At 36.9% G+C, this 25,223-nt stretch overlaps 1 protein-coding gene across 4 annotated transcripts in view; it reads right to left on the bottom strand.

The window, feature by feature from the left end:
* KCNT2 (potassium sodium-activated channel subfamily T member 2) overlaps positions 1 to 24,482 on the bottom strand; it is a 139,961-nt gene extending 115,479 nt beyond the window's left edge. For all 4 annotated transcript variants that reach the window (XM_035332986.1, XM_035332988.1, XM_035332989.1 and 1 more), the window contains exon 1: positions 24,145 to 24,482. In XM_035332986.1, coding sequence (XP_035188877.1) covers positions 24,145 to 24,239 — 95 coding nt within the window. In that variant the 5' untranslated portion in view covers positions 24,240 to 24,482. The remainder of the gene's footprint in view (positions 1 to 24,144) is intronic.
* Positions 24,483 to 25,223: the final 741 nt, after the last annotated feature.

Genomic DNA, 25,223 nt, shown 5'->3' with positions numbered 1-25,223 from the left:
AACAGAATGTATAGCCTTCTCTCTAGATCTCTCATATGCCATTGTCAACAGTTTCACAGGTCTTTGTCACCAAGTGTCATTAAGTTAGCGTTATCTGTGGCAACTTCTTTGTCTCTTTAATTATCCATCTGCTTCTGTTATCTTTTTAGCTTAAAGTCATTCCTTCTGAATTCCAAATGTACAAAATATTCACCTGTGCCATGGGTATCTCTGATAATTCCTGCTCTCAATGGTATCACTTCATAACCTTAAGAGATCTCAGTTTTCTGAGATGTTTGTCTTCCCTCCCCTCATGGATTATTTCATCAATTTTCAGCCTATATCCTGGACTATATTAAGATAGTCCACAGGTATCAGGGCTCTAATGAACTCTGAACTGTATAAATGCCATATGGGCCCCCTTACTGTTGGTGCTATATGGTCCTTAAAAGATACCACTTTCTCAGGCCAATCTGAAACTTAATGTTGACCACACATTGTAATATCTATTGTTTGTTCAAAATAGATGGATGGAGGTGAGGAGTTGTACTGTTCCTTTTCCAACACTTAAAATAAAACCTACTGTGAAATAGCATCAAATGTTAATAAGTTTAGATACTGTTTTCATATTCTCAATTTAACACTCCTCTTACAAAGCTAGCAGTTAAACACTGAGGGACATTGTCATGGAGATTACCCAGATAAAGATAGGAACAGGTGTTCAGATAAATCAAAGCCTTAAATTCTGGTAGATTCTGTCATCTCAAAATACAAGAATCTCACTCATTGCTCTCTTTAGATATTGGCACCTTTCTTACAAATGAGAAAACAAATTGTCTTTATTCTGGCATAACAGATTTTTTTTTGTTTGTTTTGCCTTTCGTTTTTTTAGTGGCCAAGGACTTCAAACAGTAGGAAGAACTGTGTTTGCATAGGTCCTTTGTTTAATAAGGAAAAAACCAAAGTGTCTTGACATTAAGGAAATTCTAAGTAAACACTCTTTTCAAGTCTGGTCACTTGCAAGTCTATCAAATCTGTTTCCTAATAATAGATATCCAAATTACTAATCACTTAAACTCCACTTCTTATCCATAAAACAGACTTATCTTGCTATTCTGTTATTGCTCATCTGTGAAGTTACCTTTATCTTCCTTCTTTCTCAAGATTGCACCTTTTCAAAAACAGGAAGTAGGACAAGGCTGAGAGCTGTTAGCACACAGTATCCTCACAGATTGGCTCTCTTACCTTGATTTTATTTTTACTTAAAAAGTAAGAAATTCAAGATTTCTTTTTTTTTTTTTTTTTTGAAACTGGAGCAGCAGGGAGAAGACAAAAAGAGCAGATGTATGTAGAAAAAAAAAATCCAAAAAAAGGAACAAAAAACCTTGTGGGTGAATCCCAATCTGTCACCTTTAAAGTATCATGTGACCAAGTGTAAAACATAACTTTAAATATGACTTGCTAGCTGAAATGCACAGCCAGCTTCCTGGAAGGTCAGACCCAATGCCCACTAAGGTCAACAGAAAGATTCTCTTCATTTAGAGTTGACTGAGTTGAGTTTAGGCACCAAGTAATAAAATAATGACACTAGATACTCACTTATTGATTTGGGTATTTGCTTTTAGTAGTTACCTTTCATTTTGGGATAAAAAATTGTATTTTCTTGTTACTTTAACTGTACAACATATTCTACACAACCCTGGAGATGAAGTGTAAGATTTGGAAGAGGATGTATATTGATCCTTTTCTAATACAGCTTTTTATTGTTAACATCTTGTTTTATAATTCTGTTTGGTGGCTTTTCTGTTTTTCTTTACATTTTCTATTCTTCCATTAAAACTGACTGTGTCTTAGAAAAATAGACAACATAATTACATCAAGCCAGAAAAAAAAAACAAATTTTGAAGATTTTTTTCTTGAAATGTTGGGCCTTAATAAGATAACCTACATTTTTACATATAACATAGTAAATTATAGAGAAGTATTAGTTGTATTCACATAAAGAAATATAATTTATGGGAAAAAGTCTTAAACTACAGCAGTCAGGGTAACATTGGTAGTAGGATGATGGTCGGACCAGATGATCTTGAAGATCATTTCCAACCTTAATGATGCTATGAATTTAAATGACCTTTATATGCAGTCTTACTAATTAACACTTCTTAAGGAGAGGTTTCAGAAAGCAAATTCAGAATTTTAAGACAATGTCAACATGTCATGTCAAAATCACAAATTCATGTCTTCCCTCTGAAAATTCTTTTGTTCAAGAAGGTAATTATACTTCGTTTCCTTTATTGTTCTTTAAGCAGAAAATCTATTCAAATTTTCCAAGCCAAGTTCATACATCAACCCAAACAACAGTATTGTTTTGGTCTCTTTTTTTGTATTGAAATTCTGAAATTTTGTTTCTTTTTTGTAGTCCTGCATAAAACTACAGTTGCCATGCCTGACATTATGCTGCCCTTTGTATCACATTGACTTAGTGGGATGTGATCTATATTCTGTATCCTCCCTTTTGAGAGCTGTGTTCTTCTCATACTTCCTTGTCCTAGCTTTGTTTTTATTACTTTCTAGATAACTACTTGGAGATTATAATGATTCTTAGCTGTTTAACAGCTTCCCACAGAGCTCTGCAGTAAAAATGGCAAAAAAAAAAAAAAAAAAAAAAGCCTGCCTTTGCTGAAAATACCAAGAAAGCTCTATAAGAGGCATCAGATAAACTGGAAGTGTCTGTCAGAAAAACAACACTGCATTTGTCCTTCAAATGTGGAAGACTTTCTTCCGAAGTATTAAGCTAAAAGTGAATACATTCTACACTCAAGATCCTAATTTTTTTTTAGTTGGCCACCAAATAGATGTCTCTAACCAGTCTGAATTATCTCATCCCATCCAGGCTGACCTGATTTCTTCTTGTTTTTATTCAGTCTCCTAAAGCTGCTTACTTCAAGACAAACTAAGTATAACTTACTTGCTTTATTTCACACACAATGTCCATATTGCAGATATCTGGAGGATAAGTGAAGCATGAAATTTAGCCTATTTCTCTAAAACAATTATAAACCTGAAGTGGAGACAACTATTAACCATGAGCAAAAAGCATATCAAGTTTCTGGATCTAAGAATCTAGGATTTAAGAATCTAGCTTCAAAGTGAACCCAGTTAAATTTATTTCCTGTGATATAAAACTAACATGTCTCAAACCTTAATTATGCAATTCTCTCAAATATCTTCAATTCGCTATATTAAAAAAAAATGCAGTTAAAACTCACTTCCAGTCAATGAAATTTTGGCATTCACTATACAATTCACTGTGGCTCTTCTGCAAAGGCAATCTGGGCATGAATTCTGTCTTCAGAAAGTAGATGAGTTCACCGCCACTGCCAGGTCATGGGAAACTAAGCACTGAAATGCTTGAGACAATATCTTTCATATATTTAGCACTTCACGATAATTAAGCTGATGCTAACTTTAATATCCAGTGATATCACCTGTACTCTGCACGTACAATTCTATATTCCTGTGATACATATTTGATTCCTTGATTATTTTACCCTGTGCTTGTTTCCTTCAGGGGAAAAAACTCCCTTCCTTTTTGAAGATGGGAAGGGAGAAATGTATTCAATTTCACTTTCTGTTACCACCATTGTCACTTATTCCTTTCCTTTGATCCCTAATCCTCACAACTTCCTCTTGCCACCCACAGTTGTCACCACAGTTTCATTTGTCACCTCCTAATCCCCTACAGAGAAGGATATGATGAGTGTGGAGTAAGTGCCAAAGCTGCTCTCTGGGGCCCTGTGTAGCAGACTCACAGAAGTTTATACAGCATAAAGAAGGCTGTGTGAGTTTTATCCTATGTGGAAGGTAAAGCTATGTACATATTTAAATAGTGGTATAAACATAAATAACTGTAGGAATGAGGAGCTAAAATATTTTCAAGTCAGAAAAATTACTTAAAACCTTTATTTGACAGGTAGAATATAGGATTTAAATAAAAGTCCACACAGTTACTGCAATAGGTATTCACAAAGCCCAAGTGACAGGACTGATTATTTATGCAGTTGGTTTTTGATTGTTACAAAGGAGGCACAAACTGCTACAATGAAACCTAAGAGAAATCAGGAGGAAGCTGTAAAAAAACTTGAAGAAATCTTACAATGTGACATAAGAATCCTGGATATCTACTTTTATGTAGGCAGTAGCTACTTTACCCAAAGAGAACAATGGGCCTTCATTACTTTTACAATCTGAAGACCATGGAATAGCAGCTCTGAAAGGAAGAGAGGCCCAAGCTTTGGCCTTTGATTTGAGCTTGCTATTACACATGACAGAGAGGGCTGCTACCAGAGGTCTGACAGTACAGAGGTGTCTAGGACACGAGGCTAAGTGTAGACTGCACTGCCAGGCCTACCAATATCAGTTTGTGCTACCTGAAAAATGTTTCACATTGTGATGTGTATATATAATATGGAAAATGCATGTGTGCAGTGTAGTCATTTTACTGGGGTAGATTTGAGATCTGTCTGCAGAAGCAGCAACATTATTACAAAATAGGCAGATGTATTTCCTCATTGAATCATCTAGTTGGTGTTAATTAGCTTCTTGCAGACTTCCAGGGAAGTCAGATAGTTGTCTCTTATTTCACATGATGCAGTAGCTTTATGATTTATGTTTGGAACTGATGGCTGTTTATTTATCAACATGTAGGTCCCTGTTCTCTCTGCTGCTCTCAACAATGCAATTTTGTGCCAGCTATTGTTAATCTATCAGTATTCACCAACTAACGCTTGATTTGCATACTACCAGTGGTACAGACTACTCTGATTCAGACGTAAGCATAAAAGATCATAAGGCATGTAAAATGGACCTATTCTGACTGTTGACAGACAGCAGTAGATACACGGTAAATTCAGGATGTCATTTTATGACCAGTGTAAGAACCTGCCATCTCTGCAAAGGGAGGGCTCATGTTGCCCTTACAATGGGGTAATTTTTGTGCAAGTCAGACTAGGGATTTGCTCTGATTGAAAACTATCTTAATATACATGTGTGTATTCTTTTTGTTTTGGAGAGTAACTTTTTAAATTGGATCAGTTGTCAACCAAACTTACCTTGATCACTGTGATTATCACAGTTAACGCAGAAGAGCAGCAGGACTGCCGTGTTTGAGTGGCATAAAGTGATTATGAACTATCTCCTTGCATTGGTGTAAAAGACTTAGCATAAATTTGCTGCCATAGGATTAATGGATCAACTCTGCACTTGCCTAAATTACAAAAAAAAAAAAAAAAAAAGGACTGGGAGAAAAGGATGACTGGTGAAACAACCAGGAACTTTAGTCAAGGACTACACACTGTTATGTTCCTGTGATGTTTATGGAACTGCATTTGTAAATGTGCTTATAGGTAGCTGGGTTTATAATGCTATCTAGTTTTTTTTAATGGCGTTATCCATAACTGTATTTAAAACTAAGCCTTCACTTAGCATAGTAAACTATTGTGCATGTATTACTAGTGAGATGTTCACTGGCTATACATATTTCCATAATTGGTCCTTTGCTACAGATCCTTTTAGGGATGACCTTCCAACAATTCTGTAAAATATCTGTGCTAATCATAATACATCAATAATAATTGTCATTGCTCTATTATATATTCACTCAAAACTTTTGCAATTGGCAATACTTAGTATTTCAAAACTAAATGAGTTGGTTCAATTTTTGCCTCCTTCAAATTTGGACAAATTTTATCATATTATAATTAATTCCATGTAGCCAGCTTATACTTTTGTAAGTCACTGCTAAGTGGTGATCTATAAAGTGCAAAAATGCTTCCAAATGGATTAAGGAAAAAATAGGTATCATCACTATTGGAATGTTACATCTCCTACAGGGATAACTTCAACAGAACATATCACTTATTTACTTGATCATGCTAACAATCATACAGCCAAAGCCCATCTCAATACAAGTTGCAATACAAGTCTAAGAAATTACAGCCGTTTCTCTATAGCCTTCCCTTCATCACACTGCCTGTATTAGGCTGCCTAATAACACATTGTACACGTTAACTAACGTGAAAAGTTTCAGAGTACATCTTAGCATTTCAGAACACACCATCAGAAGCACTTGATGTCACTACAAAAACTGTCCTTTGTTTCAGTAATAACTATACTAGTAAGGACAAAAGAGAATATGGGACCATATATGATAAGTCTTCATAGATGGGAAGTTGGAAAAGAGTACACCAGAATGAGACTATATTAGAACAAGAGTTAGTACGTTAACTTGCTCTGCTCTTACACATATCCTTTTGCCACTTACTACTGTATGCAAATAACTGACCAATCAGACCAGTATCATCCACTAAATAACAGACTAAGGATTTTAAAAAGAAACCTAGCTGAATAAAGCTAAGTGTCTGGTAATTGATTAATATTATGAGAACTTTCACCCTTATAACAAAGGGAATTTAACAGCTTACAGTGTTGAATTTCAGCTATATAAATTCACACAGTCAATTGAAACAGCAGTATACCGTGTTAGCTTACTAAAATAAAGCATGATGTAGCCACCTATTTCAATTTGTAGTGCTTTAAAATGATTTACAATCAAAATGGATCATTTCACACACTAAAAGTGTATCTCACTTATCAGTCTCTTGCTTGTCTTCAGGATTAGACATAGCTCAGTACACTGAACTCCTCATTGTTTGATCTATATTTGAAGGACATTATGGTCCTGTGCTCTATCTGCTTGGTGCAAATTCCTTGACTTCTGCCATATTCTTCTTGAAAATGAAGTCTGTTCCACAATGGTCTGACATTGATCCAAGATATCTGGATTTCATACAAATATAATTAAAGGCAAATATATATGAAGTTCAAAAGCAAACTTTATATATCCCAGTGCTTTCCTTCTGATGTGTTTTTCCTCCTGTTCTTCTCTTTATGATCTCCTAATACATCTTGTGCTTTGTGGTGGTGCAGCTGTTTTTGAGGAGTCTCAAAAAAAAATTCTTTAATCACTCAAGTTGGAAAGTGCCCTAATATTTTAAACACTGGTTAATGTACAGTACATAGTAACTTCAATTTATGTGGAGCTCTATAAGCCACGTTCTTAGCGCAAATATTTCTACACCTCTAACTGCATGTGAACAACATGCATGGGTATAGTAGTCTGAGATATGAAATGCATTGAAGAATATTAACCATGTAATTCTGCTTAGTTCTGCATTCCAGTTGTTGAACTCTTAACCCTATTAAGGTTTCCAGGCATAGAAACTAGTTACCTGGTTACAGATAATTTGATGTCTGTCATGTAATTTGAATTGTAACCACAAAATTAAAGAAAAGTAGTTTTAAAAAATTAATAAATAAAATAATGGTAAAAAGATAACAAACACATTCTTGCAATGAAGATCAGGATTGATTTAAAAAAAAAAAAAATACAATACTAGTTAGAATGTCAACAAGAGATTAAAAAGAATAAATGGCACCCATGCCAGGACCTTCAAGTTGGATTTAGCCTGGGAACAAACTAAGAACGAAGCAAATGACAGATATAAATAGAGTATGAGCTGTAGCACTCTGCTCCATTATGAGATAATTGGAAGAGATAGATAAGGGGGAAGTCTAAAGTGAACATCATGTACTTAAATTTTTATAAGGCATTCAAAAAGGTTCTCTGGAGATTGATACTGAAAGTAAAAAAAAAAAAAAAAAAAAATCCTTTAATAGTAAGGAAAAGAAGTAAACAACCTCCTACCCCTACCCGATCCCCCCCATTCCCCCCCGCCCCCCCACCCCCAATAAAAAAAGGATGATATAATACAAAGTGGGAGCCTGTCCTCCAAGAAGACATTCTCTTTAAGAACATATAGTAATAATGCCATTATGGCCAAAGAAACAATGTTTTTTTAATATAATAGAAGTAAATTACATTGAAAATCAAAGAGGAAAGAAAAACTACTGTGTAGGAAGGTGATTTATCTTTAAGAATAAAATAGTATGCAGCCCTTTTTGAAAAAGGGAATATACATTGTTCCTGTAGATAGAACAGAGAGAACCCGAATAGAATAAGTCAGGTAACTTCTTACAGCCATATCAAAGCAGAGGTTTGCTGCACCTATGAAGTACAAGCAGACTAAGCAAGATAGAATTCATTGTTACTGATCTCGAACAACAAGCATGTTAAAATAATGAGTAATGCTGAATATGCATTTTCAACTTAGGTGCATACAACTGAAATGCAAAGGAATAATAAATGTATATATTTCTAATGGCTTCCTATGGTGTGAATCTATTGATCATTTAGATAAACATGTATTCATCAGCTTTTATTAACAAGACTCTGACCGCTGTACATGCGGTCACAGAAGTGATAAAAATGCTTTGTAGCCTAACAAGATGGACATACATACTCCAGATGTAGAATGAGCTATTTTGGCAATGGGGAGGGAAAGCAGTAGGAACAGGTTGTCAGAATATTGCATGTTCCTATGCAAATATATCAGGTGTTCAGATAATATAGCTGCATGACAAATTGCTAATGATTACATCTTATTTTTTTCCTGTTGTCTAAATTGCTTTGGTAAAATAACATGTAGCTGACATGCTAGTGTTGATTCTAAACATTTGTCTGCTCTGTGAATTGTATTTGTATATCAGTTACAGCAAGCAATGTACTTGGTATGCTCACAGGTGGAGGACCAACTAAGTAACAGATTGCCAAATAAATACTTTGATTAGTCACACACACAAAAAGGCTAATCATCAGTTGTTCAGTTCAACTGAATAACGGTTTCCTAAGGCCCTGATTCTGGAAATGTTTCTAGACATTTTTTTACCAGAACATTACGGATTCCAATAGTTGAGGACATCACTTTGCTAGGTGTTGAGGAAGAAAAAAAAAAAAAGCCTTTGCTTATTAAGAATTTATAACCAAATATATAAAAAGAAATTTTCATGACATTAACTGTTAAGCAGTGGTTTTAGCATAATAGGTATTAAGATAAGTAGAACTGGAAAGGAAAAAGTAAAAATTCAATTCTTTTTATGAGACACTCATTCCCCTCATTTGCAGGCATGTAAGCAAAATCCTGCACCATTTAAGGAGATGGTTGCTGTTTACCTCACTGTGGATTAAGATTCCATCCTTGTATCTCCTAAGACTGAGAGCAGCTGTAACTCTGTGATTTATGTTCTATTTTCCATCTTCCTTGTTTTATAACAAGGAAATTATTCCATATTAGTAACTTTTCAATCTCAGGTCTTCTCATATTCTGCTGGCAAGATTTTTCTTGCCACTAAAACAGTCTTTTTCATTTTAATAAGGAAAGGCGAAAGGTATGTGCACCATTTCAGAAAACTACTGTTCCAAGGTAACTTTTTTTTCCTAATAGTTCTAATAAGCTCTATATATTTACCTGTCCCTCCTGGTCCCTAGGTGACTGAACTGAAAGGTCTAAAATTACATTGTTAAAATTGGAAGTCTGAGAAATTATCAGAAAGACAAGGGAAAGCTTAGGACTTGTAGCTTACCATGTGCACTTATAGAGAAGAGGACTTATGGTTATCTCACTCCCCGTGTTTTAAATGTGCTGTCATCTAATTTACCAATCTCACGATAGCTAAGGGAAAAGATGGCCTTCTGTGCATGTCTTTGAGATACTGATTCAAATCCCTTCTCTAGCCTGGACTTCATATATAGTCTGATCTCTTGGTTATTTCAGCACTCTACTCTCCAACTCCAAAATGTTACCACAAAACCCACCAATGAATAACAGTTATAAAATAATGCTTTAATACCTCGGAGTATTTTGAAATATATATATTAAAATCACTAGCATAAAGAAGACAGTCTTAGTTAAAAATTAGCGTACAATGTCTTCTCTTTGAAATGGTCCGGATTCTTATCATTAATGAAGCCATGAAATAATGACTGGCTTGAAAAAACTTGTTGAGAAAGGTGTAGTCTAAATGCAGTCTAGACTCAGATTAAATTGGTCAATTGAGGTTTTGGATTTTTTTTCCTCAGAACTGTTTTTTCTGCAATTCTGCATAGTTGAAAATAAAACTTGTATTATTTTCAATAGAATAACTGTATTCCAGCTGACTGTGTCAAACTACTTGTCCTGCAGAAATGGAGAAATCTCTCAACTATACTAAAATACAATGTTAAATGGTTCCTACTCTGTTTGTGGATTCTCTTTATATTAGTATTTCAGCATTTATCTACCAATCCTCCTTATGCTACCATATTTGAGGTGAGATGATCAAATGCCAATGGAAAATTTTCTTTACCAGTCTGCCTTTTCTCTGTCATGCGTTTGAAAATTAAAAACTATCAGTAAGCTTATAATGAATTAACTTTAAAACACCTAACTATAGTATTTTGATTTATTCTGAAGATCAATGCGACACTAACTTCAATTTTTTTTAATGTTTATCTGTGTAAGTGCTTATCAAAATCTTAGTTTAAGATTTAAGGCATTCTGGGTATGGTCAGAGTGCAATGTAGAGACTTAATAGCTTTTCTTGTGATGTTAATGAGAGCAAAACCTCTCAGCTTTGTAAACACCACCTTTAAAAACTTGCTTATATCTGATGTCAGATATCCATTCTGATACAGCTTTTCAAAAAATAAAGTTATGTTTCAGTTTACTGTTTGACAATGTAAACTTCAGCCTGGGGTATTGTACAAATTGAAATTAATGATTAAAGGAAATACCATAAATATCATAGTATATCTGAATTTCCCAGACTCATGCTAGTCCACATTAGCCAGTTTGTATTCTTTGTTCTCCTGCAAGCAGTAAGAGTACTTGAAATGAGAGCTGATGGCAAAGGCTTGCATTTAATCCAAGTGCTGCAACGTCGAGTTGCCATTTTGTTATCTGCCTGTTATTAAGCACTGGACTGGACAAGTAGAGTATTTATATTTTTCAAGTGTTCAAAGCATCTCCTTACAATACTGAATATTAACAAATTAACATTTTCAACATTTTGACTGATACACATGACTTATCTGGGAACTTCTCTATCCTCTAGAATGTTCTTAGACTGTCAAATGCTGGTCACTAAGATGTCACCTGAAATACTCTGTGTAAGACTTATTTACCTGTATACATTGGTAGCACTGCTATTTATAATATGTTACTTTACTTTAAAAAAAAAAAAGTGGGTGGTTTTTCTTGCCAGTTTCTCATAGCTGTCAGAACACTATTTGGACAATTTTCTTCGTCTTCATTTCTTCCAGCTTTCTTCAGATCCAGTGCTTTTACAGTATTTTAATGAATACTTAATGATACAAAGGGAATTAAATTCTGGACAAAACCATATTCTAGAATACTAATGTAGTATTCTATCTACGGTCTTGCTACACAGATCAGAATTTGTGGGAGTCTACTTAAGCTTGACAATCTGATGGATAGAACATTAGCACTTCACTTCCACAAACTATAGATTCAACTGTTCAACTCTAAATCTGTTGGAAGTGGAGTGACTACGGGAAGAAGGAAGGCTGGCAAAGAGAAATAGAGTGGGTGTTTTGGGATTTTTCCATGTGTGCATAATTTCTAAGGAACAACACCATTTACAGGTTATCTACGTTAGGTTTTGCAATAGGGAATAAATGCTGAAATTTTTGCCCTATGATCTAGTAAAAATTGTTAAAACTTTTTGGAGTGTGAATCTTTAATGTGATCACAGAAGCAGAATAGTACATGAAAAAGACTTTTCAGCTTTGAAGAGATTAGGCTTCCAGTTAAAATCATGCTTTGTGCTAATTATCATCAAACCACTATTCAATATAACATTTTTTTTATTCCCATTTCTTTTGAGGGAAGGATTAAAATAGTCTCTTCAGTGTTAGTAAAAGTTTTTGTGGAAACTTATTGGCAAAGTTGTGTGGTAACACACATAGCCCTTCTCGAATATAAATATCTCTAGTTAATTGATCTGATCATTCTTCACCTTCATATGAACTCCATTTACAAGGGGGAAAAATGCACTACAATTTGTTTTTTTATAGCTATTTCTTGACTCTCATCGTAATCAGCAGTATTCCCAAAGGAGAAATATCACTACTTAATAATAGTGTTCTTAAAAGATAGTAATACTAGATTTATTACTTTTAGAGTTTTTAGAAACTTTAGAAATATTATCCCATTACTTCTTGACTTTATTCTAAAAATGTGCATTGATCACTGTCACAAAGTATGCTGAAACAGAATAAGATTTACCTCAAACCATTTAAGCTACATTTTTCTCCTGCAAACACTTTTTCTTTTGCATGCTACGTTTTTCCTTCTACTAATAAAAGAAATATTAGGTAGGATGTAAAAATTGGACAGCCAGAGCAATACAATAAAATTGTAAATGTTTCATTCATTTTTGTACTCTGCTCAATTTTCAAATTTAGTTCCATATTTATATTAGCAGTATTTGTTTATTACAGTGTAAGAAATTATAACCATAGGAACTATGCCTGATATGCAAGTGAGCTTTTTTTTTAATTGACTTAGTCTGAAACTTCCCACAGATGCTTTAGCAAGCCTAGAATGAACTTATCTGAGATTCCATATATAGTTGAAGTGTTAAAAAGTTGGGGGGGGGGGGGGGGGAAGTGATACTGCACATGCTTTTTACACATCCCCAGGACCGTGGTAGCCTTACAAAAAGAAGTGTGGGTTGTTTTTTCTTTTTTTCCAAGATATATATCCAAACAGCCCAGGCTTGCAATCTGGAAATACTTACACGGTACCCCCAAAAACTGTTGTAAGAATGCCAACAACTCTTAAAAGTAAATACTGAGATGGATATGAAATATGAGATTATCACAATCTTCCTGTACATGGTCTCCAACAATCGTGTTTAACAGTTGCACGGAGGATAAATGTGTTTATTTAATAGATAAATATAAACTAGAAGGGTATTCGGGTAAAGATTTAGAAAACAGGCATGAAATGAAAGCCTGATGCTGACGGTAGGTGTCTTGCCTGAAGTTCCCCACTGAGGAAAGGTTTGCTCCGCCAAATCAACAGAAGAGCACATTTAGCCCATGCTAATGAAACTTGCTAAAGTAATTATGCACTGATGCGTATCCATCTTTATTTTCTAGAATGTGAAGGTGCTTTGACATCAATTTTACCAGACAGAATAAAATATATGGAATTTATGAAGTAATATTTGTAGTTCAACATATATATATTATTGCAATATATCTAACAGTGGTCTTCCTTTCAAATGCAATTTACTGCACAGCACATTCATTATATATGATTACTTCGTTTTTTAATTGTAAGACATTTTTTAAATAGGTCGTGAAGGAGTTGCACCGATTCAGGAACTTTGAATATAGAATAGAACAGGTGTTGTAAAGTCAATATCTCTAAAATGTCACTTGTCTGATACTATTCTTCACAGCAACAAGATACATGTATAATCATGGATTTCATATAAATCTCATTCTTTTTAGTGAGCTGTAACATTTCCTGATTAATTAAAAGGATTTTGTTTTTCATTAGATTAAGAAAAAATTAAAATATATTTTCACAATATTTTCAAGTCTATTTCTATCATCTTTATTCATGTTAAATAGCACTATCACAGCACTTTAAAGCACTATTCATCAGCAGTCTGGCTGGTAGAATTCTGTGCCCAGTATTTACTTTTGCAAACTTCGATAACACGCCTAAGGTCTGTTTACAAAATGAGTTAGCCAGATGCCTTCAGAAAATTTGCTTATTCAATATAAACTAACTTTTCTTCAACTGTAACTTCCCAAATGAATGCAGAAATTGTCATTTTCTGTCTTTGCTGAGAGTCAAACTATTTAAAATCTTTTTAGTTAACTGCATTGGTGAGATGGATTAGGAAAGGCATTGTTCCATCATCTTGTTTTGATGCTGTATATAGATCTTATGGCTAAGCAGTTAGCATTAGGTGGGATACAATGAGCAGAGATTTGAGTTTATGAAATGAACTGGTTGTATTAACATTAGAAGGTAATAACAAGTAACAGTAACAAATTGACAGATGTCTGGGTCAATACAAGAAGGTATGTTAGCACTTCAACTCCAGCAACTCTTGCTAGAAAGGAATTTCTCAATCCATAGTTCACTGTAGCCTGACAGATAGCTCCACCTCTGGGTCATCCCCACCTTAGAGGAAGATATTCACCTCATAACTTTGATAATGATGATCATTTAACAGCTTGTTTGTCTAAAACTGTTGAGAGTAAAATCTGAAGCCCTCCACAACAGTTGCAGACCAGCCCATGATGCACATCACAAGGCTACCTACGAGATGCTCACAGAACTTCCCTCCCTGCTGATAATCAGAGATCCCTACCAATAGCCTCAGAGCTGGTTACTCTGATGCATTCTCAGCAGCCAGCCCCGTTCCTCCTAACATGCAACACCTCACCAAGGTCACACTAAGAGTCTGAATGACCAGCTGAATCAGTCACAAAGACAAAAAAAAAAAAAAATAGCATCGCTTCAGTTTTTTGTTACCAGTAAACTGCCACAATTAATAGAATTTATAAACTTAGGATGCCAGCAGACATTCAACTTACTTTGTTTTTTTTTTTTATTTTTCCTGGACTGAGATCTGTGAACTACCAAATAAGAGGGAAAATGGGAAGCAAAAACTAATCAGGTCTTTAAAATTTGGTGCACTTAAATGTGATTGTTTTTTTATATCTTTTTTTGCTCAGTTGTAACTTTCATGCAGTCTGATGTCAGTCAGTACAAAAACAAATGATCATTTGGGTCACTGTTTAAATATATTTTGTAAATGAATTTTGCAGTATTCAGTATCAATGAGAGACTGGATATCTGGAACTTCACTTGTGAGATAAGCTTTACTCTTATGATACTCCCAGGTGTTGAAAAATCCACTTAATTTTGATAGTCTTCATAAAAACTGGTCAGTTAATCAGCATCTACATGTTACAGAATATTTTGATGTACTGTGTTTTTGTCTTTTTGAATGACTACTGAAAGAACTAAAATTGGACAGTATCTATAAAAATACTTTTTAAATAGTTGTTTAATTTATTAAACCACTTTGAACAAATGATCAAATGCAAGTACACAGTGAAAACATAGCTTATTTTTCAAAAGGGTACATTTAGATGAATATAGAGCCTGGCCCCTAGCCTTTAGACCATCTCTGTTATAGCTGTCTGTGCTTGATGGTGAGAATTACAGAGCAATAGTGATAAATGACTGGGTCCCTTTAACTTATATTGAATTTGGGAAGATGGGAAACTAAATTCCCTTCTAGAATGTTGTTTATTAACAGGTGCTGTTGCATAAGGAACAAATTATAATCACAATTTTCCATTTCTTTTTCCCTTTTGTATTTGTTTCAGATTTGGTTTGTTAACTCTGCTTTTCTGTGCTGAAGTCTTCTCTAGTCACAATGGGAAGAGAAAAAAAGCTAGAAAAAACATAAAATCCCTAAAAGAGTTTTGGCTATTTAGAATGATAAGAGTGAGGCTATTTTGTAGTGTTTACTCCTTATTAAGGATTCTAAAAAACACTATACTTTGAAGGAGCTCTGTAACTTAAAGATACTTGATGTACAGTAAATGCTATTAACTTCAACATCGAAAAGCTAAAGCGCAAACTCTTCTTTGCAGAAAGTCAAGATGGTTAGACTCAGGTTAGACAATCTAGGAGACAGGGCAGGACTTTCCTGGCAGAGCTAATCCATAGCTAGGACTGTTGTTCAAATCTTGTAAATCGCCCCGTAAGGTGTAGGATCCTAGTCCTAGTTTTAGATATGCACTTATTAATGGCTAAAGAGAGTGGCAGACTCCTAAGACCCAGGCAGAGGGTTAGGCAAAGTTCTTTTCTTAGCTCAAATATCTTGCCCCTGCACTGGTCTTAACCTCATTCCTCCCCTCCCTCCCTGCTTCCCCCTATCCACCACAGCTATCAAGTCAGGCACAATGATGTCAGATCTACCAACTCTCCACCACAAAACCACCCCTCCTAACAGACGTCTCTGTGAGAGGAGGCAGGATTTGTTCCTCAATAGATACTTCTAAATAATATCACTGTTTTATCTGTGAGTATAAACATTGGTTTTGTCTCTTAATGACTGTTTCTGTTTTACTGCTGCTTCCCACCAGGAAGTTGACTGGTAACATAATTAGCAGATGACTGCATGGGGGAGGCTGAAATCTTTAACAGCTGTTTTAAGGCACTCTGTAACAGATCTTCTCCATTGCTGAACACTTTAGAGTAGTTGAAGGATGTTCTTTCCAACAATGCAGAATCATGGGACCATGGGGCAAAGATATATGGGAAGGACTTAGCTTGCTTGTTTAGTTGAGGAGCAAAAAAAAAAAAAAAATCCCATTTTAAAGCATTTAGTGATTTAGTGGATTAGTGCAACTTCTTGTGTGGACTGAATATATCACAGAAATCAGTACAGAAGATCAACTTTACTAGTACAATCTAGAAACTGGATGCTTAGCAGAATATTGTATAATAAATATTTTAAAACTTGAGACACATCAGATGCTCCAAGTGATCCATTTCTTTGTTACAGGATAAAAGGGAGACAATAGGAACCAGTGTTTTTTTGCCACTTATTGTAGAAGAGTCATTCTGAGAGTAAGGCACAGTGCAGCACAGAAGTTTACCGTTATAAATAATCATAATCCTTGGCTGTGATAGAATAATAATCATAAAATTAAGAGAAACCATTTGGGAAGGAACTGCTTCAGTTCCCCATGGAATATTATAGTGTCTGCCAGATGTAAAGTAGCATGTATCAAGTTCTAGATGGAAAAATAAGAGCTTTAGAGTATTAAGTGTATAATTAAGTAATGATTGAAGTACCAAGCACATTTACAAACGGTGCACCATCTTGTCCCAGAGGAAGACTACTTGAACTGTCAGAGTTTTGAAGCTGAGACATTTGAAGCTTTTCTGTACAAGAAAATTTCTGCTGGGGCACGCCACCAAAGTCTTCCAAGAAAAGATACAGGTATAACAATACCGAAGTGTTCCTCCTCTTCCTATGTCTTTCCCACAATTCCCATTTGTGCTACTTTAAGTAGACTACAGAGAAATGCATTTTGCTTCCACTGCTGTTATAAGAATGATGTCAGAACAGAAATTAACATAAGGCTGACAGAATTGTCTTCTACAAAGCATCTCCCTCTTCCTCGCTTCCACACGAGTAAATACATTCCTCTTTTTATCTATAAAACGGACCTAATCCTAAATAAATTTAGAAGGAAGGTGAGTTCTGAGATAAGTTAAGAACTTACGTATGTGGAACTGTGCTCCTACACTTGCCATCCAAGTATAAACTTGGACTTTCAGGTGTGGCTGATGCGGTGGTTTTTACAAATGCTATGACTTTTCTTAAATCTTTTTTTTAAATTTAGGTGACATTGCACAGTGAGAGAGGGCTTGGCCTGTACATGCAGCATTTTTGTCAGGTTTTAGGGAAACTCAAACTTTCCAACTACTACTATGCAGTCTCACTGCAGATACCATGAAAACACTTACTTTTTCAGGGAATTAATTAGACCATCAAGATATTAAGCAGTTTCAATCAAAATCAAGCTTCTAAAATAGAATTCAGGCTTCTAAATCACTTAATTTATTTTTAAAATTTACTTATGAGGATAAATCAAGATAAATTTGGCAATATTTGAAGTCCTCTTACTTTGCAGCTTCTGTTAAATAAAGAACTCATAGAAGTTAAATTGACGTCAAATTGACACTATTTCTTAAAGGAAAGAGGAGGATTATTTAGAAGAAAACATAATAGAACCTTCTTTTGAGGAAATTATAATAGAATTTTTGTGCAAGTTGAATCTAGACTCAGATATTTTAAATCATTTGATTCAGAAATGTGTGGGCTTTTTATCCCTTTTTAGTTTAGCAATCTCAGGTGATTTCCAAAAGGAAAGGCAAAGGGAGGGCTTCACTCAGTAATTCACACTGACAAATGACTGTTAAAGTGCCTTCTGAGACTTACAGTAGGGAGTTGTTCCTTGAAAGTCACCAGTCAATGTGACAGCCAGCAGTATACAATTGTCCAAGTGATGTGTGGAGGTGTTCTGTATTATCTGAATCCTTCCTTCCCAGATAGGTGGTAATGTTCATTTATGTAGTAAGCATATCAGAAGGGAAAACTGGTTTTAATTTAATCCATTAAGTAGCCACTATTAGAAAAGTTCTTGCACAAAGGTAACATTTAGATCTATAGTTTCATCATGAAATTCAGCAAAACTACTCAAATCTTTACCTTGATAAAGGAGCAGTATTTGAAACACATTCCCAGTACCAGCTAATGTCTCTTGTTACTTATGCATTAAAATGAGAAGAATACAGATTTGAGAAATGTAAATTTTTGTTCCCTGACTGTGAAATTGTAAATACAGCATATGGAAAAGTTATGACATCCAATGCTTTGAGGGTGGGGGCTGGAAAATATATCAGGGTTTAGTGTTCATTTTTTAGTTCTTTAATTTTCATCTCTGTGACTTTGCAGTGGCACGATAATGGTGATTCTTCCTAGGACATATTACCTCTGTATACCACCTTGAACTCCAACAGGTAATAGAATTAAATAGTATAAAGCAGATAAGTTATGATTGTACAATCATGTAGGATTGCATATACAGTCCATTAATATGACAGACTATTAATTCAGCTATTAAATGTTGTAATGTGTACTTCATGGTGTTTTAATATTGCTAGAAATATTCAGCATTGATAAAATTTACCTCTGGTGCGCAAGATCCAAAGAAAGCCTAACATATTGCTGAATCTTACATAAACCCGAAGTGTAAAAGATATTTAAAACATAAAATGCTACATATGCTTCTATGAGGTCAATACAACGAATCTCACTCTGCACATTTTAAAAACATCCATATGTTTCTCTTTTTCTATCTGTAAAATATCGTGGGAAAAGAATTATTCCAATAAATTAAAGCTCTTTAAAAGAATCTTTTTTTTCTTTTTTAAGGACTCTGGGACAAAATACACTTATTGCCTACATTTAAGGCTATACTGTGTATTTGAGAAAGGAAGACACCAGGCATAAGCAAGTCTGTGAGTTATAAATGGATCTCCCTGTAACATAGCCACCATATATGCATAATCTGAATGTGTGACTGTGCAGGAAATACAGGAGAAGAGAAAGGCAGATCAAGCAACACAAATAGGAGAAGCAGCACGTAACATTCAAGCGTAGAGGTTATTTCAAACAATGACCCACTCTGGGTACGTCTTTACCAGTAAGTTAACGTGCCCATGCACTGACATTAAATTGCACAAAACATCCTACATACACACCGGGAAACTGTTTCAGCCTCCGGAATTGGGTGACTGCCTCTAACCTGCCTGCTGGGAGTATTTCCTTGGACACTCCAACTGCTGAATTGCTCATGGGTGCTGTTCAAGACAGCTTTGGCTAGCTGTTGATAGCCAAAGCATACAGCAGAAAATTTAAAGGGGTCACTAGTATAAGACTAGTATAAGCAGCCACTCTTTGGTGGTGGGGAACATTCCAGAATTGCTTGAATTTACTAAACTAAAATAAATGCAGCCTCATATCCTTATAAGATTCTGAAGAATAGACTAGAAGTACACAAACTGTTTAAGAAATGTGAAGTAAATTGGACTCTTCGAGTTACTTAAGCACTGAGTTTGACTGACATTTTTTTTTAAAAAAAGGCACTCCTATCAGCAGAACCTGTGTTTTTTTTATTATTTTTATTCTTAATTCTTTTTGTCTCTAGTATCCTCCTGTTTGACTTTTCTGAAGTATATAATGACTATATATTTTCACAGGTACATGACACAAGAAAACATGTTTTATTTTCCAAACAGCTCTTTCCAAAGCTGACACAGGAACCTAAAATAAATATCTTGGTTTCTGCCCTTTTCTGAAGCAAGTTATTTACCAGACTTTAAACGTATCAGGTCTTCACTTAGTAGGATACTTTCTATTTTTATTTACTGTGCTCTTCAACACAGCTGGTAAGACTAAGAATTGACTATCAGTAGGTTTATGAAAACTGAAACATTTTATTATGTAATTTATTGTTATAATTGCACTTCAGTGAAACCTCACTGAGTTAGTGGGTAAATAACTGTTGTGCTAACCACTGAGATACCCCTTTACTACTGCTCCCTTCACAGGCAGCCAAACTGAAAGCCAATTTGCATTATGATGGTCAAGAAAAACATCTCAATGTACTCAGTAAATCAAACTGTTTAGTTTCATATACTTTCAAGAGTGAAAGTAAAATAGGAGCTGCACTAAGGGATATTAGTGATATTTACAAAATTAGTGAAAAAGTCAATTATTCAGTCTTTTCATTACCCTTAGTCCAGTGGCCGGAATATTTAGGTGGCCAGAAGAAATTTGGTATGCTACCCTACCTGCTGCAGAAACAGCTCACATGGCACACCCCTGCTTTAGCTACTGGATCAATGTTTTACCTGTTTTTCCTGCAGAAGAAGTTCATATTGATCTAGGCAATATTTAAATATTTTTCATAGTGACAGGAACCTGAATGCCTCAACTTACAAAATAAAAAACTAACCACAACGACCTGAGTAATTTTTTTCATATAAAATGTGAATAGCTTAATATGAGAAGATTGCCTCAGAATAGTCCAGGTATTTCACCTTATTAACATTATCTAATTGTACCAGGTTAAATGGGAGACCTTGGTGAAAGTTTAAGCTATAAGTCAGAAACAGGGAATTTGTGATTCCTGTGTGCTGTAAGCATCACCTTTACCTTCACAGTTTTCAAAGGGAACTAGGTCCTTTGAAAAATCTAGCCCTTAAAAACAAAACTGGTCTTAACATACTTTTTTTTTTCCAGGAAAAACTACTCAGCAAATGCATGAATGTTAATGAATTGTTTTAAATAGTTTATGTATTTGCCAAAGACTTGCTGTGTTTTTGTTCATAAAGGAACTTATTTTATGGAAAAGAGTGCATGATACAATTTGATGGTTTGTGGAATGCGACAGCCCAGAACCCATCTGCTACTGAGGCCAACTGCATTCGTTATGAATCTAAGCTATGCAAATGCAGTTCCTTTTTTCTGAGAGAGAAATGCAAAAGTAGTGAGATGGATGTTACCTTATTGGTGAAGTATGGGTAAGAAAGAGACTGTGAAAGACACCAAAAAAAGAAAAACCTGAATGAAGCTCTACCATAAGAGAAGTCCTGGAGAGAAAATGAAAATTAGAGATCTGTCTGCAAACAGGCACAAATCTAAGAACAGTTTCCTGAATCAGGATCCTATTACATTCAGCTAAGAACAACTCTACATTTGCAATTTATAAATAAACAGGATCCTTTAAAATAAAGAGCTGATCAAACCCTGCTCCTAAAGAAACCTGTAAGGTTTACAAGTGGATGCTATGCTTATGTTGAAAATATATCTTCCAGGAAAAAAAAAAAGACATTTCAATCATATTTATTATTAAGTAGTACCCTATGTATTTCTCAAAAACTATTCCTTTGAAACTGAGATTTGGTGGTACAGAACCCTGCCTGGTTTTGTGGCAGATCAGAAGAATGATTGCATATCCTCTCCACTTTGAAGAATCAACAGGCATCTACAACCACAGAGATGGAACATATGCCCTCAGCCAGCAAAGAGTAAGCATCTTTCCAGAAAGGGCAGAGTGGAAGGAGAAAAGAGACCTCAAGGATGCACAGACAAAAAAGATCGGAAAGGGTATGGGACCAAGACAAGAATTAGAGAGTTTCAGCTGGTAACAGACCTGAAATTCACAGACCACAGATGGAAAAGGTCCATGTAAATCCGAGTGCAGTAGCTGAAAGCAACTGAAAGTATGAAGTTGCAGTGAACTGGAAATGTGCAGAAAATTATTTCCAGGATCTCGACCAAGAGCAAGTAACCTCCTAAAATGAACTATCTTGATCACTTGCTATTGTGTGGTCATACTTTAAGGCTGCTTCAACTGTATTTTAATGTTAGGGTATTCTATTCATAGTTAATGCCCATTCAGCTGAAGAGAGTGCAAGCAACACCTTTGGCAATATCTGTATTACACATTAATTAGAAGATAACACTAGAAACGTAATTCACCAAAACCAAACTTGAACTGCTTGTTTAAGGTTGCAAAGAAAAAGAATAACGTAAAATAAAATAAAGGCACACTTGTAATATTGCTCCTTTGACTAGTTATTACAAAGTAACCATTTATCTTAGGGTCCACACAGGTCTCTTGTCTTTTTCATTAAACATTTCATGAAAGTACGTCTAATATTCTAAATACTCCATTTGACAATATTTCTGTGCAGAGTATGCATTTCATACTAGTAGCAAAATAACATGGGATGGAGTAACGTTTTAGTACTAGAAGAAATCCTTGAACACAAATACAAGAATCTCAACAGAATTGTATCGTAAGGTGGACAAACTCAATTTTTTTTTTTAAGAATGGACTTTGTTCAGTTAACAGAAAGCAAGCATCAGAAGAGACTGCTATGGTAACTTGCAGAGCTGGAGGAGAGGAGTGCTGCTATGACAGCCTCATGCAAAGTGGGATCCTGATTGTGTTGTGCAGAAACAACTGTGCAGCCTACCCCCACACCACAGCTGTGCTTAGCCCTGGCAGAGGACAACACCTGAAGATGATCTGGAAAGCCATTTCTGCTAGCCATTTGCAGTCCCAGCTTCATATTTTTTATTTGTGTGTCCAGAGATCTTCCTTGCGTTGCTTGAATGAGTATTAACAAAATAACTAAAAGTAACTATTCATTTTCCACTAGTCCTTAGGTATAATTTTCCAATGATAATTATGCTCTATAATACTGTCATCCTATAGCTCCACTATCAATGTTTTCCAAGGATTATTTCTATGTATTTCATCAAGCAGACAGACTTGCAATAGAAATTCCTATAGCTAAAGAGATGCTGCGGTTTGTAAAGGTGCTTATGCACTATTTTCTACTGAGACCAGGCCACGCTTCTTCCATAAAAGGTAACTTTATAAAGTTTAGGAAAGTCAAACTGGTACCGGGGAAGTACTTGGCAGAAGTTTGACCTAGAGCTGGCAAAAGTATCATCATGGAGCGGTCCAAAGAGAGAATGTATAGAGAATATTTTGTTTATTTTAGCCATTGAAATCCTAGCTAGTAAAATAAGAAAAGTTGTGAGATTTTTTTCTTATTCCAGTGTAAAGTAAAATGTAGGTATAAATTGCCAAGATCCATATTTTCTAAAATCTCAAAGAACACTGTCATCAGAAATTGTAAAAACTGAATATACCTATGGTTTAAATCATATTTTAAATATAAAGCCATGCTTTGATAAACATCTCTGCATTACGTTAAACTAATACAACGCACTTCCAATGCCATCATTTCCCATCAACAGCATACACTTCTTGTGATCATCTTAAGATGTCATTCACCATTTCAAAACTATCTTAATACACATAATTTATTTTTTTCAATGTGTACCGCATTCCCATAAACAGAGGTAAAAACAAGTTATGTGTTTGCATGACCTCGCGGTTACCAGTGAGAGCCCATCTTTCTTGGGAACGCGGCTAAAAATCTGAAGAAGGTAGACTAGCATTAAATTCAAAGTTTCTGGCTGCTGAGTTAAAGCATGACTCATTCTGGCTATATAAAAGTATTGAATTAAAATCGATCCAGCATGCCACTGTATACGAGCAGACAATTTTGTCTTCCTGTCATTTAACCGTAATAAATCGTCAGCGCAAAGTGGCTCTCGCACACAATTTTGCCAGGCTGGATCGTGTAGCAGCTTCCCGACCGGCTGAATGCGTGGTCAAGCAGTGGCATAACCCTCCTGGTGCCGGCCACTTCTGCATCGCGCTTTGTAATTAAACACGCACCGCGGCGCGTTCTCTTGTTTCTTCTGAAGGCGTTAGCTGATTTGCTTAGTAAAGTAAAGGAAATAATTCATGAATCGGCGAGCGGTGGCTACACCTCAGCCTAAGACCTGGCACGAAAAGCGTGCAAAGCGGGCACCCTGGGCGTTTTAACACGCGGAGCCGCAGCCGAGGGGCGGTGAGGGGGCTGCCTCCCCTCAGCGCCCGGCCGCGGCAGCCTCCTCACGCACCGCGGGGCAGGCGGGGTCCTGCCACCCCCCTCTCACCTGTCGTCGCTCTGCCAGCCCTGCTCGCCCAGCAGCAGGTCCCGAAAGCGGTACCGCGGCGGCAGCGGAGGCACCTCGCTGTCCAGGTCCACCATCCTGCCTGGAGGAGGAGGAGGAGGAGGAGGAGGCGGCGAAGCGGCGCTCCCCGGCGTCCCCCCTCAGCCTCCGAGCCGGGGGGCGCCGCGCCGTCCCTCAGCGGGTAACGGTCGCCGGGGGCGGCGGTGGGGCGGCCTCGGCGGCGCGCGCCCACCCGCCCACCCAGCCAGCCCTCGCGAGCACGCGCGCCGCCCGCCGCCGTTGACAACAAAGGAGCTGCCCGCCGCCATGCAAATGTCGTTCGGAGCCGCCGCCGCCGGGCCAGCCAATGGGGTGGGCGCTGATTAGCATATTCCAAGAGAGGGGCGGGGATTTCTGCAGCGGCGGCCAATGGGAGGCGCCCCGCTGGCATGCGGGGCAGGGGCTGAGCGGGCGCTGCTGCAGGGGGCTGAGCCCCCGCTGGCTGCGCATGGGGGTGCCGCGGTGTAGGACCCGCGTCGGTAGCGCGACGCCGATATAACCCCCTGGGGAGGGGCGTTGGGGTTTGCTCCTTTGGCTGTGGCTGCTCCGCCTGTGGGGAGCCTCTGCGCAGCCCCTCGTTACCGACAGCTGTTCAGCCCGGCCCGCCGTCCCCTAACTTTGTCTCCTGCTCGCCTGTAGTCCGTTGGGTTAAACCACGGCTCTGGAGGTAAATGGCTCGTCCTGCGTCGTGCCAGCTCTCTGAAACCTCACGTGCAGACGCGATAAGCCGCTGGTGAGCTGGCACCATCATCGGGGCTTTGTGCAACGGAGGAGGAGCAGTGTGCAGGCCCTGTAAGAACCCAGGGGGTGCGCAGCCACGCGGAGCTGCGGCTGGCTCCCAAAAAAAAGGGGCTCTCCTGGGCCCCCAGGTTGGGCTGGTCCATCTACCGAGGGAGCACTGACAGCTCTGAAAGGGTGAAAGAGCGTTCACGTGTCCGGCACAGGCCTTATGGGGATGCTCAGGAGGCGCTGAGGTTCTTGAGCAGTGCCTGGTGGCCCGGTGGCCCTGCCTCGCGTGTAGG

Source organism: Oxyura jamaicensis, chromosome 8 (genome assembly GCF_011077185.1).
Source record: "Oxyura jamaicensis isolate SHBP4307 breed ruddy duck chromosome 8, BPBGC_Ojam_1.0, whole genome shotgun sequence".
NCBI lineage: Eukaryota > Metazoa > Chordata > Aves > Anseriformes > Anatidae > Oxyura > Oxyura jamaicensis.
Note: the sequence above shows the minus strand (reverse complement) of the source record. Positions and strands in the feature narration are given on the sequence as shown.